Source organism: Pocillopora verrucosa, chromosome 6 (genome assembly GCF_036669915.1).
Source record: "Pocillopora verrucosa isolate sample1 chromosome 6, ASM3666991v2, whole genome shotgun sequence".
Lineage (NCBI taxonomy): Eukaryota > Metazoa > Cnidaria > Anthozoa > Scleractinia > Pocilloporidae > Pocillopora > Pocillopora verrucosa.
This window is the reverse complement of record NC_089317.1, coordinates 4,774,071-4,791,307: the sequence shown is the minus strand read 5'-3', so window position 1 is coordinate 4,791,307 and position 17,237 is coordinate 4,774,071. Positions and strand designations below refer to the sequence as shown.

At 38.7% G+C, this 17,237-nt stretch overlaps 1 protein-coding gene across 1 annotated transcript in view; it reads left to right on the top strand.

Moving 5' to 3' along the window:
* The first annotated feature begins 262 nt into the window (after positions 1–262).
* The window catches only part of LOC131792291 (mitofusin-2-like), a 19,354-nt gene continuing 2,379 nt past the window's right edge, over positions 263–17,237 (top strand). Inside the window, exons 1-17 of the mRNA XM_059109671.2 lie at positions 263–622; positions 1,118–1,357; positions 2,024–2,106; positions 3,344–3,382; positions 3,768–3,876; positions 4,087–4,194; positions 4,544–4,651; positions 4,822–4,867; positions 4,977–5,047; positions 5,544–5,665; positions 5,762–5,888; positions 6,677–6,781; positions 6,878–6,974; positions 7,749–7,812; positions 15,468–15,624; positions 16,231–16,338; positions 16,878–17,074. Of these exons, the coding sequence (XP_058965654.2) occupies positions 365–622; positions 1,118–1,357; positions 2,024–2,106; positions 3,344–3,382; positions 3,768–3,876; positions 4,087–4,194; positions 4,544–4,651; positions 4,822–4,867; positions 4,977–5,047; positions 5,544–5,665; positions 5,762–5,888; positions 6,677–6,781; positions 6,878–6,974; positions 7,749–7,812; positions 15,468–15,624; positions 16,231–16,338; positions 16,878–17,074 (2,039 nt within the window). The 5' untranslated portion in view covers positions 263–364. The remainder of the gene's footprint in view (positions 623–1,117; positions 1,358–2,023; positions 2,107–3,343; positions 3,383–3,767; positions 3,877–4,086; positions 4,195–4,543; positions 4,652–4,821; positions 4,868–4,976; positions 5,048–5,543; positions 5,666–5,761; positions 5,889–6,676; positions 6,782–6,877; positions 6,975–7,748; positions 7,813–15,467; positions 15,625–16,230; positions 16,339–16,877; positions 17,075–17,237) is intronic.

Below are 17,237 nucleotides of genomic sequence, written 5' to 3'. Positions count from 1 at the left end.
CTACAAAACGTACATTTAATTCTTCTTGGTACCTTTCGGATGCCACCGATGCCTTCATTGTTTATTAAAGCAGTAAAAGATGTATGTACAATCAACACTTTTGAATTGCTTAACATTTTATTTAGCGAAGTAAACTGTTTACACTTCGGCTTTACAACACGATTGTTTCCTGATACTACAAATGATCTGTATATATATGAAGTATGAAAGTTGTTTCAACGCTGACCACTCGTATTTGGGTCCCCGCTCGTCCACCGTGATGTCGGCTTAGTTAAAAATCACACCCTCTTTTTAACCTTTCCACGTTCGTAGCTCCTGACGTGGAAACTATCATCCTAAACTTCTCTGTTACGTTCAAACTCTCATGGTGGTCAGCACAGTCCACATTCTGGTGAATATGACGAGTTCACTGTCTCAGTTTGAGCTAGCCAAATCTTTTCAAAATGGCGGAATTAACAGAATGCATGAAGGATTCCCTCTGCCTAGTGACGTAAACGCGAAGAAGATGAGCAATATATTTAGCACCTTCAAAACTGAAATCCTTGAATTCCAAGTCTCAGTAAAGGAAACAATAGTAGCTTTGGGCGAAAATGAACAAGAATTCGAGAACGTCTCAAGCGAGGTAAGATTTTATGTCGCTTTCAAGCTCCATGATGTTGATGAGAATTGGTAAATTAAATATTGTTAAACTGGTGCAGATCATACAACCTTGATTGTAGTCGTTTTTTTAATGTTTTTTATGTATTTTGATATTACTTCAAAGCTACTTGATTTATACCTTGATCAAATACTTTCTTTAATTAACTCTGGATAATTCATAATTTTCATGGATTGTGCATTCAGATATATTTTACAGTAATATTACATCATGTAGTTGTGTTCTTTACCTGTTTATCTGTAATTTGGTATGTTCTGTAGATTCATGCCAGTGTTTTTTGTTTCCCTGATCATTTCTCCCAGTTTACACAAGACATATTGTCAAGACACCAATTTTTGCATTTATTCATGGTCCATCTCGCTCTGTGCACACTCTATGTACCTGCACTTTCACTATCAATTTTTTAATGCAATTAATTCTTATTAAGTCAGAACTGATTATTGCATTTCTCTCACACAGGTGGAAGACTATGTGACTCGGGTCTCAAGAATTTTAGAGGTACTATCAAGGGATCAGATTAAGGTGGCATTCATTGGGCAAACCAGCAATGGAAAGAGCACCACATTAAACGCCATATTACAAAGTGACCTCTTACCAATGGGAATGGGCTGTACTACAAACTGTTTTCTCAGTGTACATTGTTCAGATTCACCAGAGCCAGATATCTTGGTTCCAGACGGTGATGGCAAAAAGAATATGGTATGTCTTTTTAACAAGCATTATAACTTTCTTATTTGTAATAATTATATGTACGATAATTTCCATCCATTTACCCCAGCAGCAGATTACCCGCACTGGTCAATTTTTGCAATAGCTAACCTACACCCAAAAACAAAAGAAAATTGTCAACTCACACAAAGTTCCTCTATTGTTTTTGTTGACATGATATCATTTAGCATGCAATGGATAAATTTCCACACTTCTTGTTTTTGATGTTTCTTTGAGATTGTAAAATATATTGTTTATATGGTTTTAGCAATTACTTTCGGTTTGAAATTTAATTTGGAAAATATCACTGGTACCTAAATTATCTTAAAGCCGAAAAATACTTATGAAATAAATTAAATAATACTCCAATTAATATATGTGCAATGTAAGTTAACCCTTTAACCCTAGAAGTGATTAACATGTAACTTCTCCCTATGGTATCCATACATTATCCAGCAAACAGGTGGTGAGATTACTCAACTTTATTAGGTTTAAGATATTATCTTGATTGAACACCAAATTCTAGTAACCAATTTACAATGAAATTTGCAGCAACCAGAGAGAGAATTAATAATCAGATCTTGGGTGTCAAAGGGTTAATGAGTTGTTAATAATCATCATGATAATTACCTATTTTTCTGCTTGTTATGGAAACAGCCATTAGATGAACTTACCTGTACCTTGTATAAAGGAAAGCTTGATCCTGGCAGTCGTGTTGAAGTGCGTTGGCCAAAGTCTAGGTTTGATTTTGTTTTGTAATCATTATATCATTCACATGTACTCCATTATGGAATTGCGCCCATTGAAAAACATTGTACGGGAAAATGCAAATAAGCTAGAAAAGAGAAAGAGAGCATGGGTAACTTCATGCAGGCCTGTCAATTTGACTGCCAATCTTGTAATCCCCCGTGTATGCCATGTTCACAAGTATTGTTTCTTGCTCAGACAAACGAAACATAGTGCTATTCATCGAAGAAGACATATAATTATTAGCATTATCTTGATTGGTCTATATTGTTTAAAAATCGGTCAGATGTAAAATTAAATTACCTTTTAAATGTTGGGTTTCAATTTGTGTTAAGACTGAAATGCAGCAGATTTATGAGGTTCTTTTGCAACCTCATTCCCAGGTCATTGAGTCTGCAAAGCATCATGGGTACCCAATTTTTCCCAGGCAACACTTTTCAATGGGCACAATGTTAGTAAAAGTAGAATTTAGTGCCCTTTGTTGTAGATGAATTGTTCTTGTCCAGGTTTTTTTCCAAAGAGATTAAGTTTGTCAACATTTTTTGGCTTCAAATTAATTCTGTTATTATGTGTTAGACTTATTATAAAATATCTGATTGGTCAAGAGCATTCAATCAATATACAAAAGCAGAGGAAGTTGACAAGGTAACCCAATATCTGCAGCAGACATTGCATTTGTCATTTGGAGTTCAAAGTCTGCCTAGTTTCCAAGCCCTTACTCCATGAAGTGTTCTCAAACTTTTGCAAACCTAGAGAGAGGTGTCTTCTTTTCCAGATTGTTTTTAACAGATGTGTAATTAAAACAATTACTAAATTCAGTTTTTACATGATATCATGAATTATTAAGCATGGTGTCTTTGTAGTCTGTCTCACCCTTTGGTTTTGGCAGATGACTTAGAACCCAGTATTTATAATTCAAGTTATCATGCTCAACTTCCTTCAGTAATTGTTTAATATACATACAGTAAAGTAAAAAGCTGTGTCATTGGTTTTTCAATGAGTGTCTTGTAAACAAAGGAAATATACTTGTAGTGTTGAAAAGCTCTTGGATAGGCTGCCTCTTGTGTCTTTAAAAGATACAAAAACTTTCCAAACACAGTTCACGTGTTCTAGATAATGCTTTCACATTAGATTAGGGGGTTTGTATCATTACAAGAGAGTTTTACCTGTACATTATTATCACTTTTGATGGTTCCATTTTTGTAAAAATGTATTTTTTTTTAACCTCAGTTGTAATATTTTATCAGAGGATGTTGTTTTGGTGGATAGGTAAGCAAAATAAATGTGATGAAAGGCACTGTATAATTAAACTTTTGAGCCCCAAGAATTAAAATTCTCCTTACAATTTCACCTCTGAATAACACATTAAGATCTCAAGAATAAAAGAAATGATCACCAGCTATGGACGCTCTTGACTGTCAGGCAAATTGTCTTTGTCTACTCCTAAGGGAATGTATAGGGATCAGTACAGAGAATATGCATACTAATGTTAGAGTGTGAAGGTTAAAGAAGAACAAAGAGACAAAAGAACAAGAAAACAATGAAAACAATAGGTTCATGAGGTATTGCTCTATTGTGACATGTTCTGTGTCTTCTACACCAAGAAGAAGCCTAAAAATGCTATATAAATAGTCACAGACAATTGTTATTTTAGTCCTGGTATAGATGTGAGCCCTTATCTTGATATGTGGATAGATGAGTACTGCTTGGATGCTGATGTGTTTGTCCTGGTTGCTAATGCTGAGTCAACACTTGCGTTTGCGGTATGTTCATGACCATTCATGTACTATGTGTAAATTTAAGATACATCACATACAAACTTTAAATTTGATTGAAATTTTTTTAAATTTCAGTTGCTTTAAAATGTGACTTATTACAGGAGAAATTCATCCAATCAGTGTGGTAGCATTCACATATTAAACCTTCCCATACTTGTGGGGTAGTTTCTCATTTTGTACCCTTGTCATTTGCAGGAGAAAAACTTTTTTGACAAAAGGAATCAGCATCTTTCAAGACCATACATCTTCATTCTATATAACAAATGGGACGTATGTGCATCAGAACCTGATAAGATGGAGCTGGTAAGTGAGCACTTATTTGACCTTGATACCCATTTAAATTTGAAATCGAAAGATATCAAAAGTGAAAACAAAATACAACTTTGAGTTGTTTTTCATCTCTGATGCTCTCTTCATAGGAAATTGTTGCTTGAAAAAAAAGTACTGATAGATTCATAGTAGGGGGGTAGGGGGTGGGGGTGCTTAGATAGAGGAGAAGAATTAATGTATAATGATGGGTGGGATAACAAACCATTTATCCCATTTCCCTCTCCCCCCTCCAGACAACAACAACCCCTCCCCCCCTCCCCCACTATTTAGATGATGGTAATAAAGTGTGATTTTTAAAATTTTTTTTACCTGTTTCCTTAAGGTGAAAAATCAACATCTCAGTAGGAGTACTAATTTCCTTGTTGATGAGCTAAAGTGTGTAGACAAAGAACTGGCTAAAGACAGAGTGTTTTTTGTCTCAGCTAAAGAGGTAAGCTGCTGGATATTTTATATCAGGGTTTATAAGGATCAATTGCAAATAACTCGGAACAAGTCTTCAAGTTTTGTTACTGCTATGCAAAGAGACATTTGATACAGGACAAACCTCTCAGTTGCTTTATTTATTTTCCCACTTTCTTTTCCTGTTTCTGTTTTACTCAGACCTTAATGAGCAGAATGCAGGAACACCAAGGAATGCCTCAAGGAGGTATGTGGCTGATTAAAATGTACATTCTCTTGAAAAAGCACAAACACAAATGGTTAAGTAAGATTTTTGTATTAAATCAAGTAACTAGCATTACCATGATGTTTTTCAGCTGTTGCCATTGACGATGAAGGATTTCTTGCTCGACAGATGCAGTTTAAGAACTTTGAGCGCAAATTTGAGGTATTTTTCAGATAGCCAGTTGTCTGTTGGCAGATTACCCATGAACCAAAAAGGGGCAAAAATATTCCAATGATTGCAGTGTGGAATTTAATGGCATTGTTATTCAGGGAGTGCAAAATTGCTAATGGTAACTTCACACATAGCTATGCAGGGGGTTTTCCATTAAAGCTAGTTACACTCCGGGTGGTTTACTGCTGCCTTTAAGACCTTTGACTGCCATCCATTTAGCATGGAAAGGGGCCTTTTGACTCCTTTACTTGGGAACTGCCACCTTAAACACCATTGGCAGCCGCTCATGGAGAAGGCTATTGAAACCCCTGGGTCTGTTGTGTGTTAGATCATTAGTAAGAACTAATCAAAGATTGCTACCTCAGAGTCATGATGTATATGAACATGTACTGTTTTAATTTAAAGTTAACACATTTGCTTGTCTAGAGTTTGTGTCAATTAATTACTCTCACTTCACAACATAAATTTTTCATGCTTGGTTTTATAGGAGTGTATTTCTCAGTCACCCATAGAAACCAAGTTTAAACCTCTTGTGGACAGTGGATTGGAAATTGCAAACATGTTAAAGGATCGTATGAAAGAAGTAGAGGGTTCTGCATTTCAGAAAAGGTGAGAAAGAGACAGATAATTTTTCCTTTTGCTTGATGGTGATTTTAGTTACCTAATTGTTGGTTTTGCTAAGTTCATATGGTCTTTTCTGCTCAGATCTCCACTGGAGAAAGCTAAGAAGGAGGTAGAGAATAGTCTGAAGTATGTGAAGGAACAGCTTGAATTATGTAAATGTGAGGTGAAATGCCTGATCAATGAAATCACTTCTAAAGTTGCGGATCAGGTAATAAAATAACTACTCAAATGCTCTTTAGGAGGCTTAAGTTTAAAACTTGTGGTTTATTCAGTCTTGAATCGTAGTAATTTTTAGTTTTTCACAATGTAAGGTTCCAGAACAGATTGGAAAGTACATAATCAAATGGATGACTTTATTTGAGATGCTTCTTAAATACTTGTTAGGTGCCTTTGATATGCATATCAAATTTACTTTGAAGTGAGTGGTAAAATTTTATCAAGAGTTTTCCTTAAATTTACTGCTCTAGTGCCTGAGTACACACAGATATGTACCTAATTTGTAATAAGTATGATGATGCATAGTGGTAAGGATGAACACAAATTGGGACATAATCTTACAGAACTAAACTGCCAGAGCTTTTCCCAATTTCCACACCCAGAGTATTGCTACTCCCCCGAGATGGGAAGTCAGTCAATCCCATGCTACCCGTCCCCCACCCTGACAGCATTTCTTCATGTTTTCCCGATCCCTTGTTTGTATCCATTTTTACTTTTAGGGCCTTTCTGCACAAGCGGGCAAAACTAGAATTGTCCCTAAAAAATCAAAAGACAAATTTTGTCAAATTTCAAAGCCATGAGATTCTGTCAGCACCTGATCTGTTCATAAGACCGGCCAGAATAGTTGCCAAAGGATTCCACCTTCAATTTCCAGGATTTATTCTAAGTCGTTTTGAAAATTTTAGAAACCCCAAGTATTGCAACAAAAGACAAATTTTGCCTTTCTAGTCAACTGATTTCAACAAACAAAATCTAAACAAAATGTTTTCCTTTCTTTAGATAGCTGAGGCTACAACAGAAGAGATTAGTCGACTGGGCTCGCTGGTGAATAAGTTTATTCATCCATTCCCAAATTATCTTTCGTACCTTGGGACTTATAAAGAGGTGAAAATTACTTGTGTAGACAGTTTTGCTGCCGAGCAACAGCTGCAATGGAAGGAGAATTTGAAATTTAACACCTATCTCTGATTATGTCAATAGCATCTGTGCAATCACCTTGAGAGTGACTTAGGAAGGAATATGATGGCTTCTTCTTCAAATTTTCTTATGATTTGTCAGGCACATAAACAAATGGCAGGTCAGTATTTAGGACCTACTCCATACTACCTGAATGATATGTGAATATGCATGTGTACGTAAGCCTAAAAATTCTCGAATGCGTTTACAGTGAATTGTTGGAATTATTTGGAGAAGTAACTTTGAAAAACAGTTTACGTCAGCTTACAGAACCGGTCTGACTTAAAACCTTCCACACCTTCCGCTACTTTGATCTTTCTGATCGTAAGTCACGCTTGCATTGTTTTGCACGAGGATTTTGATAGTTACTTGTCAAACCTGTCTATCAATGTCATCACGCATCATCAACCAGAAGTGCCATTCGTGGTCAAACAGATTTTTCAAAAGTTAGGATTCTCATACTAGCCTCCATCCTCTCCCCACCCCACCCCCGTCCTGCGACCCTCTTACTCTCGTCCCGCCACATTTCGTGCGGTCAGGATGATAAAAAGTTCTCCTTTCGTACTGAAATGCTTGATACGGACGATATGCACTAGGGTCGCAAAATAACTGAGGTAGAGTAATAACTAATGGTAAATCATGAAGTCACTCATGAGTAAGTCGTCACCGACAGAGTATAAAGTGGGACTGTAGATAATTGACACCAACACCAATTTAGTACCAACGAGGGGGGGGGAAGGAAATCATAAGAATATTACAGGGCCTTATTGGGGGGAACTAGTAAATTTTTATCGTGACAAGACCGACAGCCTCCGACCCCCACCCACATCCCCTCAGATGATAACTAATGACTGGTCCCTTAAGTGTATATGAATATATTTTTCTTTTTTCCCAGACCGCTTTCGTAGGATTCTTTCGCCTAAAACACCAGAGTTATCTCTTGAGCTCGTCACTCCAGCGTGAGTATTGTGTTCCTTCGCTTATCAAACTCTAACATCAGTATGTATATTCTCTGTACTATAGTACATGGTTTGAACCAGGGGTTAACATGCAATAGTGTAGTTGGATCGTCCTGGTGAGTGTAGTCCTGAGAAGGACTATTGTCGGTAGTAGTGACTGACGTTTCGACAACCTGAGCGGAAGTCATCTTCAGAGTCAAGTCAAGAGTCACTTGACGTTCATCTTCTTTTTCCTCGTGACTTGATTGTGTGACTTCGGGGTGATATTGTAAGGAGAAATTAGATGCAGGTTAAGGGTTAATATCTACTGACTCGGTATAATAAGACATCAGGACTACTGGCTTAGGATAACTGCAGACTGCCGAGTGGGTACAAAATGCAGACTGAGAATTTAAGTGCCGTTCTCGCTAAGAGCGGTCCTCTCGACTTCCCGTCGGAAAAAAGTTTTCTTTTATTTTTTACCCATGGAAAGGGTTTAGAACACATGTTTCAAAAATAGTTTAGTTGGTCTCCAATTCTCTTTTTTTGCGTCGCCACAAGTCAAAAATGATTTTTGGCCAGACCACCCCTGTGGATAGCGATCGAAAGTGTAAATTTCAAAGATTTTGTCCAGCGCGCAGCGACTACAACAATGTAGCTCACGGAATTCTATCTATCTAAAAGTTACAAGATCTATTCAGTTAGTTCACAGACAAAATATGAAAACTTCAGCTGAAACATTTTTCATACAAGCGTGATCAGAGGAGACCCTTCTCTTCGACCTTAATTTGCATATAAAAAATTCACTACTATGTACGAAAGAATTCTCAAAATGCAGGCGTTAATCGGACTGAAAAAGCTTATCAGTGCATAGTTTATACACCAATGAGGTCACGGATTGCCTCAAACCCGCGGGTATATCTGTAGCTTCCTTCCACCAACATCTTAAAAACAACGCAAATCCATGTGTTTGCTTAATCGCGCTCGTGTCAAAGATCATTTGCATGATTCTGAAAATTGACCGAGATCTCCTTTTGACCAATCAAACTTCGTTCGTTTATCTTCTACGTTGAGGATTTTAGGTTTTCATAGCAACTGAATGGAGGATAGATGCCGAGTTGTCCTGAAACGTTGCGTAAACGTGATCGGTCGTAACGCTTGCGCGCTTGCGTGACTTACAAAGTAAAACTGAGTGAAAACATCATCCTTCATGTTCTAGTAAAAATGGATGATACTTTCCGTTCCAGTGCGTACTTAAGTATGTTTTCAATTCAAAACATGCGTATCGTTAATACGAACTGGCATTCCGTCGGATGTTTCTTTTGACCAAGGAAAAATGGGCAAGAATTTAGTTTAATGTCTGGAGAAAGGTCGTTTCTCAACCTTTTCCGCGATAGCCGAACACCGCTGGATTCAGTAAGAGAAAAATTTGTGACACGTATTTATTTTGTCATTGCTCAATGCCCGAGTGTTGGGACGACATGGTAAAGTGCGAGTTACAGTGCGATTTTTTGCGACCAATCAAACTTCGTTCGTTTATCTTCTACGTTGAGGATTTTAGGTTTTCATAGCAACTGAATGTAGAATAGATACCGAGTTGTCCTCAAACGTTGCGTAAATGTGATCGGCCGTGACTTACAAATTAGACAAAGGCGATCGGAAGGCGTCTTCTCGATAAATTACGTTGAAATATCAGGTCATGAACTACGCACAGTGAGGAGGAGATCAAAATTAAAGAATAAAATTTGGCACCCTGATCATAATAGACATGTCGCGTTGCTTAAAGGGACACAAAAACAAGTTAAAATGGGTTACAGTGTTTCCATTTTCAAAACACTCTGAAGCAATTCTTGCAGTTTCTCCCGAGATTTAGTACACGGAACCCGATGAACTATCCCTCCTTTCTGCAAATTTGTTTCCGTTATTAATGATGTTACGCTCTTTTGAACCACAATGGTTTTGAGCGACAAACTCGACATTTCCCTGCGACCATCAAAATCAATTGGACAAAACCAGCCTGATGTATTGCGTGACGTGTTGTGCAAACTTTTCTCTTTGTCATACGACCTGTTTCGCGGGTTCTACAAGTTGGAAGCAAAATTAGTTAATATAACGAATTAGAATCGACAGTTTACATTTTAATGAGAATTTGATCTTTTTAAAATGTTTCCTTGATTCATGGAAAGCAAAGATTGGAGTGGCTTTGGGTATTTCAGCCCTGATTTGGAAAAAATAAAACAGTAATTGGTATGTTCTAAACATCAGAACACCTGAGAGAACACTGGAAATGTAGTAAATTATTTTTTAGCATCCAGAGCAAAATGAAGAATGTGGGGCAGTGAAAGGAGACTGAGTTTTCTAAGCCATTTGCCGTAAAAGCTGTCACCAGCTTGTTATTGAACTCACTAAAATTTGCCTGGAATTAATTTTCTTTTGTCGCGAAACTCGTGGATTTTTTAAATTTTAAGCGGATGCAAAAATTGAGACAAAAATTCGTCATAACACAATTTGTCATTTGATTTTGTCAAGAGAATTCTGTATTTGTCTGCTAGTGCAGATAGCCCAGATAGGCACTTACGAATCAATTTTTAGTCAAATAATAGCCTTCACTCTCGAGAAATTACAAATATATTACCCATGTGATCCGACTACAACTTTAATTCCGAAAACTTCGAAAAAATCTCCGGTCAGTCTGGCTTTCTTTTACTGCCTCACATTTTCCCTTTTGCTGTGACTGTTAACGAGTACTTTCACCGCATTTCCAATGTTTCTTGTGTGTGTTCGGATGTTTAGAACATACCGATAAATGTTATATTTTTTCCATATCGTGGTCAAAATGACCGGAACGAAACAAAATTAACTTGTACTCGAGGATTTCGCTGGATAGCTCGATACGTCGTCCCGATGTCACAGCGGATTTGGACCCCCCGCGGATTTGGACCCCCGGTCCAAATCCGCCAGCGGATATGGACCCCCCTTCGCAGATTTGGACCCCCCAACCAGACTTTCCTTTTAAGCATCCTTTGTATCATATTTGGTAACTAAGTCTATTTTCAAGCTTTATGTCGATGTTCTTTTCAATCACAACACAACATCAATAAAGGTAAAAAAAAAACCCAGCCATTTCGTTCCAATTCTACCGCATTTATTATATTATAGCGAGTCGTACAGTATATGCAGGACTGTATATGCAAACTACTGCATTTGAACTTTTGAAATTGTTACAATAAATCTTTGCTTCTTCTGATGCGAATCAACATTGATACGAAACGTCATAAAAATAGTGGAGACCATTGCGTCCTGTCACAAAAATAACTCAGTCTGATTTTCTAAAATAAGTATAGGAAATCGTATGAACGCGAGTGCATTTCGTGATTTATGGGCACGAGTGATGTTTTGAAAGTTCTCAAAATTGCACGAGCCGTAGGCGAGTGCAATTTGAGAACTTTCAAAACATCACGAGTGGCCATAAATCACGAAATGCACGAGCAGGTTCATACGATTTTTTATTTATTATATTCTCGACAAAATTACTCCATCGGTGTTTCCATGGCAACTTCTTCGTATTGCACTCTATAACCTCTATTGCACTCTATAACCTATTAATGCATTCATCATTGACCAATCAGAAACGCGATATTTTGTTGAGTATATAATAATAGCATTAAACAGTTTCTGAACAAGAACGAAGAAACTACTACAAGTCGTTCGTAAAGCCTATGATAAGTGAAAATGTTTCTATTCTGAACTAAAAGAACTCTCAGCTTATTTTCAGATGCAGATCAACATTAATGTCTACGTCTTAACAAAAGCGGAGAATATTACATCGAACTCAATCTTATTTTCTAATTTTAACGATTATTAACTGTTGAGGGATCCGAAATAACACCTTAACAATTACGAAGACGTCTAGAGTCTGGCGATCTGCAGACAATACAGAGCCACTCGTCCTCCGGGGCAGTCTTAAATCCCTCGCAGCTCATGTGCAACCATTCCTCGCACAACTCGCACTGCACCATGTCGTCCCAACACTCGGGCATTGAGCAATGACAAAATAAATACGTGTCACAAATTTTTCTCTTACTGAATCCAGCGGTGTTCGGCTATCGCGGAAAAGGTTGAGAAACGACCTTTCTCCAGACATTAAACTAAATTCTTGCCCATTTTCCCTTGGTCAAAAGTAACATCCGACGGAATGCCAGTTCGTATTAACGATACGCATGTTTTGAATTGAAAACATACTTAAGTACGCACTGGAACGGAAAGTATCATCCATTTTTACTAGAACATGAAGGATGATGTTTTCACTCAGTTTTACTTTGTAAGTCACGCAAGCGCGCAAGCGTTACGACCGATCACGTTTACGCAACGTTTCAGGACAACTCGGCATCTATCCTCCATTCAGTTGCTATGAAAACCTAAAATCCTCAACGTAGAAGATAAACGAACGAAGTTTGATTGGTCAAAAGGAGATCTCGGTCAATTTTCAGAATCATGCAAATGATCTTTGACACGAGCGCGATTAAGCAAACACATGGATTTGCGTTGTTTTTAAGATGTTGGTGGAAGGAAGCTACAGATATACCCGCGGGTTTGAGGCAATCCGTGACCTCATTGGTGTATAAACTATGCACTGATAAGCTTTTTCAGTCCGATTAACGCCTGCATTTTGAGAATTCTTTCGTACATAGTAGTGAATTTTTTATATGCAAATTAAGGTCGAAGAGAAGGGTCTCCTCTGATCACGCTTGTATGAAAAATGTTTCAGCTGAAGTTTTCATATTTTGTCTGTGAACTAACTGAATAGATCTTGTAACTTTTAGATAGATAGAATTCCGTGAGCTACATTGTTGTAGTCGCTGCGCGCTGGACAAAATCTTTGAAATTTACACTTTCGATCGCTATCCACAGGGGTGGTCTGGCCAAAAATCATTTTTGACTTGTGGCGACGCAAAAAAAGAGAATTGGAGACCAACTAAACTATTTTTGAAACATGTGTTCTAAACCCTTTCCATGAGTAAAAAATAAAAGAAAACTTTTTTCCGACGGGAAGTCGAGAGAGCGGCACTTAAAGTGTTTTTTACTGGGATACCTGTGGTAGCCCAGTCATAAAATGCCTCCGTTTTTTTTGTTTTTTTTTTCCTCCGCCACAAAATGGAAAAATTGCGCAATAGTACCCAGAGGTCATTGGGCCCTCAACACCATGACAACTAACTGTGATCCAATGAGGTGTTCACATGCTGATCACGGTCGATTTACAACGATACATATTTCGAAATATGAACATTTTTCTCGTAAAATCAATAAAACTTACTCATACCCTGTGTATCCGTTGTATTTTTTTTGGCGATTTCTGCCGTTTTAAGTTTGCTCTACCATCACTGTTATTCACGTCATCTACTTTTATACGTTGGTAAAATCTGTACAGACATCACACCAACCAACTCGTGCGCAAAGTAAGAAGACTATATTGAAGGCTTGAAATAATATTGCGATCGATTTTCATTAAGAAATGGGCCAGGAATATCTCACAATAGTGCAAATAATCGTGAAGGCGGATCGCAGAAAAGCGATTGCGTGACGCTCGGTAAGCTGTAAGATGACATGTTATTATATACCAGACGTAAAAACTCTTCAGACTCTTAGTCTGCATTTTGTACCCACTCTGCAGTCTGCAGTCTATATTTTGTATCCGGTCTGCAGTCTGCTGTCTGCTGTCTGCATTTTGTACTAACAGGTATCCGTGGCACCCATACCGTTTATTTTTGGTTACATTTATTCGCAAAACACACATAATCTACCACAAAATATCTGTGAGTGAGGTAATTCGACATTTTCGTTCTTTCCCACATTAATATTCTTCTCTCCTTTTGTGAGAATGTAGACATCACTCACAATGTTTCAAGTAATCCACCCACCCTACAAAAAAGTAACTCTTACCATAGTTGCAACGGGTGACGGAGAATTAGGGTTCGATTCCGGAGAGGGAAAATTTGAAATCTCCGATGCCTGCATCAGCGAGTTGTAGTTGCGAGAAGCACTTTCTAGGCGGAGGGGCCCTGCCTAAGTTGCTTGGAACAGCACGTCGCAGAGGGTGACAACCCCGTCTGTGGCAGGGCCGGCCGCCCACGATGTGCTTTCGAAGATTCGGGTTGTTTGGGAATGTAACCCAAAATGAGTGGTAAACTCCATCTAAAGCTAAATACCGGCGTGAGACTGATAGCGAGCAAGTACCGTGAGGGAAAGATGAAAAGAACTTTGAAAAGAGAGTTAAAAAGTACGTGAAACCGTCAGAGGGAAACGATTCAGCCGGCGGCCCGCGCGCGGCTCGGGGTTTGCGGATCCGAACGGACTGTGGTCCCGGGCACGCGTCTCGCCGCCGTCGCACTTCTCTTGGGCGCGCGTCAGCGTGGTCGGAACTGGGCGTCGGAGGTGCCGTGGAAGGTAGGTCTGGAGTCTCGGCTCCGGACTGTTAGAGCCCAGCTCCCGCGGCTCGGGTCCGATCGAGGACAGTCGCAGCGCGTGCCTCTTGTGGCTGGAATTTTGGATTTTTTCAGGCTGATAAAAGAAATGATAATCGAGTGACACTGCCATCTGCCAAAAAAATTGTTACGTACTTAAAGATTCCCACTTTCAAAGATTCCCCATTTTGAAGATTCCCGCTTTTAGAGATTCCCCGTTTTAAAGATTCCCGCTTTTAGAGATTTTCCGTTTTAAAGATTCCCCATTTTAAAGACTCCCGCTTTTATAGATTCTAGTGAGACCTTCGCTAAATCATTTTATTCTTTTGCTATTTTGAGTTCGCGGAACGACCCGTTTCGAAATATACGCTCATTACACAAGCCATCTTTTTGAGTGGGTCTACCGCAAACGGTGTGTGGGTCTATGTGCTTGAGCGTAGAAAAGATGACACCATTCGCTAAGATATTCGACAAATCCGCCATGTTCGACATGGTGGGAAAAAGGTTGCGCATCTATTACGTGTCTGCGGTATTCCCCATTGCACGTGACTGAGCTTTGTGGAGAAACCCGAGGGTAAACCTCAAGTCGGTCGCCCGACTAAAAAGTAGATGTAAACGAGATGTCACTATGGAATATTTAACCCGCGCAATATTCAAGAAACAATAGGCAGCCTCTCACGTGGTCCGTACTTTTCATATATGTTCATTTTGTTGACAAAAATGTGGACCGAGACCAAAACTTCCTTCGATTTGATATATTTCCAACGTTCAGGGGTGTACACACACTGATTTTTACATATGTGCCTTTTAGTGTTATTGGCTTACATGAGAGAGTGGCGAATTTTTATAGGGAAAGGCGAAGCGTTACTTTCGTGACTGGCCATTTGTTTACTTTTCTATGGTTTTATCTCACATCTGTTTGATGACTATACAAATATTAATATGTGAAAATCAGACTTTATACAGGCTTGAAATTCTATTAAGAGCGATTGTGGCCGCTTTTTCAAAATCCAAATGCAATGGCCGCTTTGTTCAAGGCAAAAGATATCAAGAAACTGGCAAGGAATATTTCCCATTAGTGTAAATGATTCAACTGTATCTATATTCAACAAGACCAAGAAATCAATAAAAACTTAAGCCATAACATCGAACGAGCTGGCTCCAAGAGCCCTTTGATCTTGTTACTAATTTCTTTATCATGTTTGTTTATTGTAGTCTTGATTTCCAAGCGAATTTCAAACTGACTGTGACCCGTCTTTGTAATGATTTTTCTGGAGAAGTGGAGTTTCACTGCTCTCTTGGCTGGCAAGCGATTTTGAGGAAGTTCTTGAAGCGTCGACATGCTGAAAAAGCCATCGCTGTGGAAGGGAGAGTAAGAGAGTTAGTTTTGAAATAACAAACGATGAAAAAAATTAGCCTAGTCAGGGAAGAGTTAAGGTCGAAGTTGCACATGAAGAGCATTAAAATTTTTGTAATAACTTTCGAAAGGAAACTGTTTAATGTAATTCGATTTCAAACGAGGGAAATGGCTAAAAGCCATTTCTGAGTTGTTGTTTTGATCTACGATTAATTCTTCTGCTCCATCACTCCAGCCTTCCATATTTGATGACCGTTTGAGTGCTCGACCGCCGAAAAACACAGCATAGATGAACTGTACTCCAGAATGATTAAAACGCTTACTCCATTTCATTTAAGTTAGGAAAAGGAAAGAAAAAGGCGTTGGTTCTGTAGCTGATCACTTTAAAATAAGCGATAGCGTTCTCAAAGAAACTAGGAAAACACATGCTTTTGAAGAAGGTTAGGAAAAGAGAGAAGAAGAAAGAGAAGGAAAACTTGCTTTCACTTAGAATCGATCCTCAAACTTTTCGTTTGTGAGGTGAAGTGCAATCCATTGCGCCACAGGTTGGATTGATATGCCACCCCTCGATAATTTATTTTCGAACTGTAGTGGCTCATGGTAACTTCGGTTTTGTTTAAGATTCAGCGAAATGTGCAGAGCTTGGTACGTACCGCACCAGCTGTCGTGCGATGGCTAGCTTCACTAACGACACTCACTGCTATACTGTTAATCATAGTTGGAGGACTGGTAAGGGTTAAAATTTTTTATTGATTTAGTGAACCTGAGGCATAAAATATAGCGGTCAAACGTCGGGCATGCACGAGGGGATCAATTCTTTCCGGCCGTGCTTCAATTTCCCGCGTAAAATTTCAAATGAAAACATAGGAAACAACCACTGTCTTGCAAAGTGAGCGAAAGAGAATCGATACGATTATAGGAATCTGCCAAAGGAAACAGAAGCAGGGAAAAGGAAAGCGAGAGACTTTTCCTACACTAAGCTTTTTAAAGTATTGGTATCCTGTTGATTTACCGAACTGTTTTGAGCTTTACTGTAACACCATAACTACTGGCTTGTGTGGTTGGTGGTAACTCGTGTCAGACAACTTCTATTTGACATTTCAAAGCGCACCACCCAGTCATTACAACTTTTGCACATGCGTATACGTTTGACCGCTGTACAGACATAGTTGTATCTCTCAAAAATGTGATTTAAGTTTCCACGCAACATTAGATGTATGTATGCCTATACGAAGCGTCCATTTCAATTCGTGTTTCTCCAATTGCAGATTTGGAAGACTGTAGGATGGTGGTTAACGGCTTTGTGTGGTGTGTTATACGGTGTAGTGTATGTAATTGAGAGGGTATATTGGGACGCTGGTGCCGGAGATAAAGCTCTCAAACGACAGTTTGTGAACTACGCTTCTAAAGAGCTTCTGTCACAAGGCAGCGTCGTTGCCGCGAAATGCATTGAACAAGTGCAACAGTAAGTTTGGCTTTCATGGGATTTTTGAAGCGTCTTTGATGTGATTGTTGGTTAAGCTCTCTAGCACACAGCAGAGGGTAAATTCACTTGACTTGAAACTGAATGTTGAAACGGTGCCCTATGGTGAAAGGCTGGAAGTGTTGATTGGATGTAACCAGGGTAG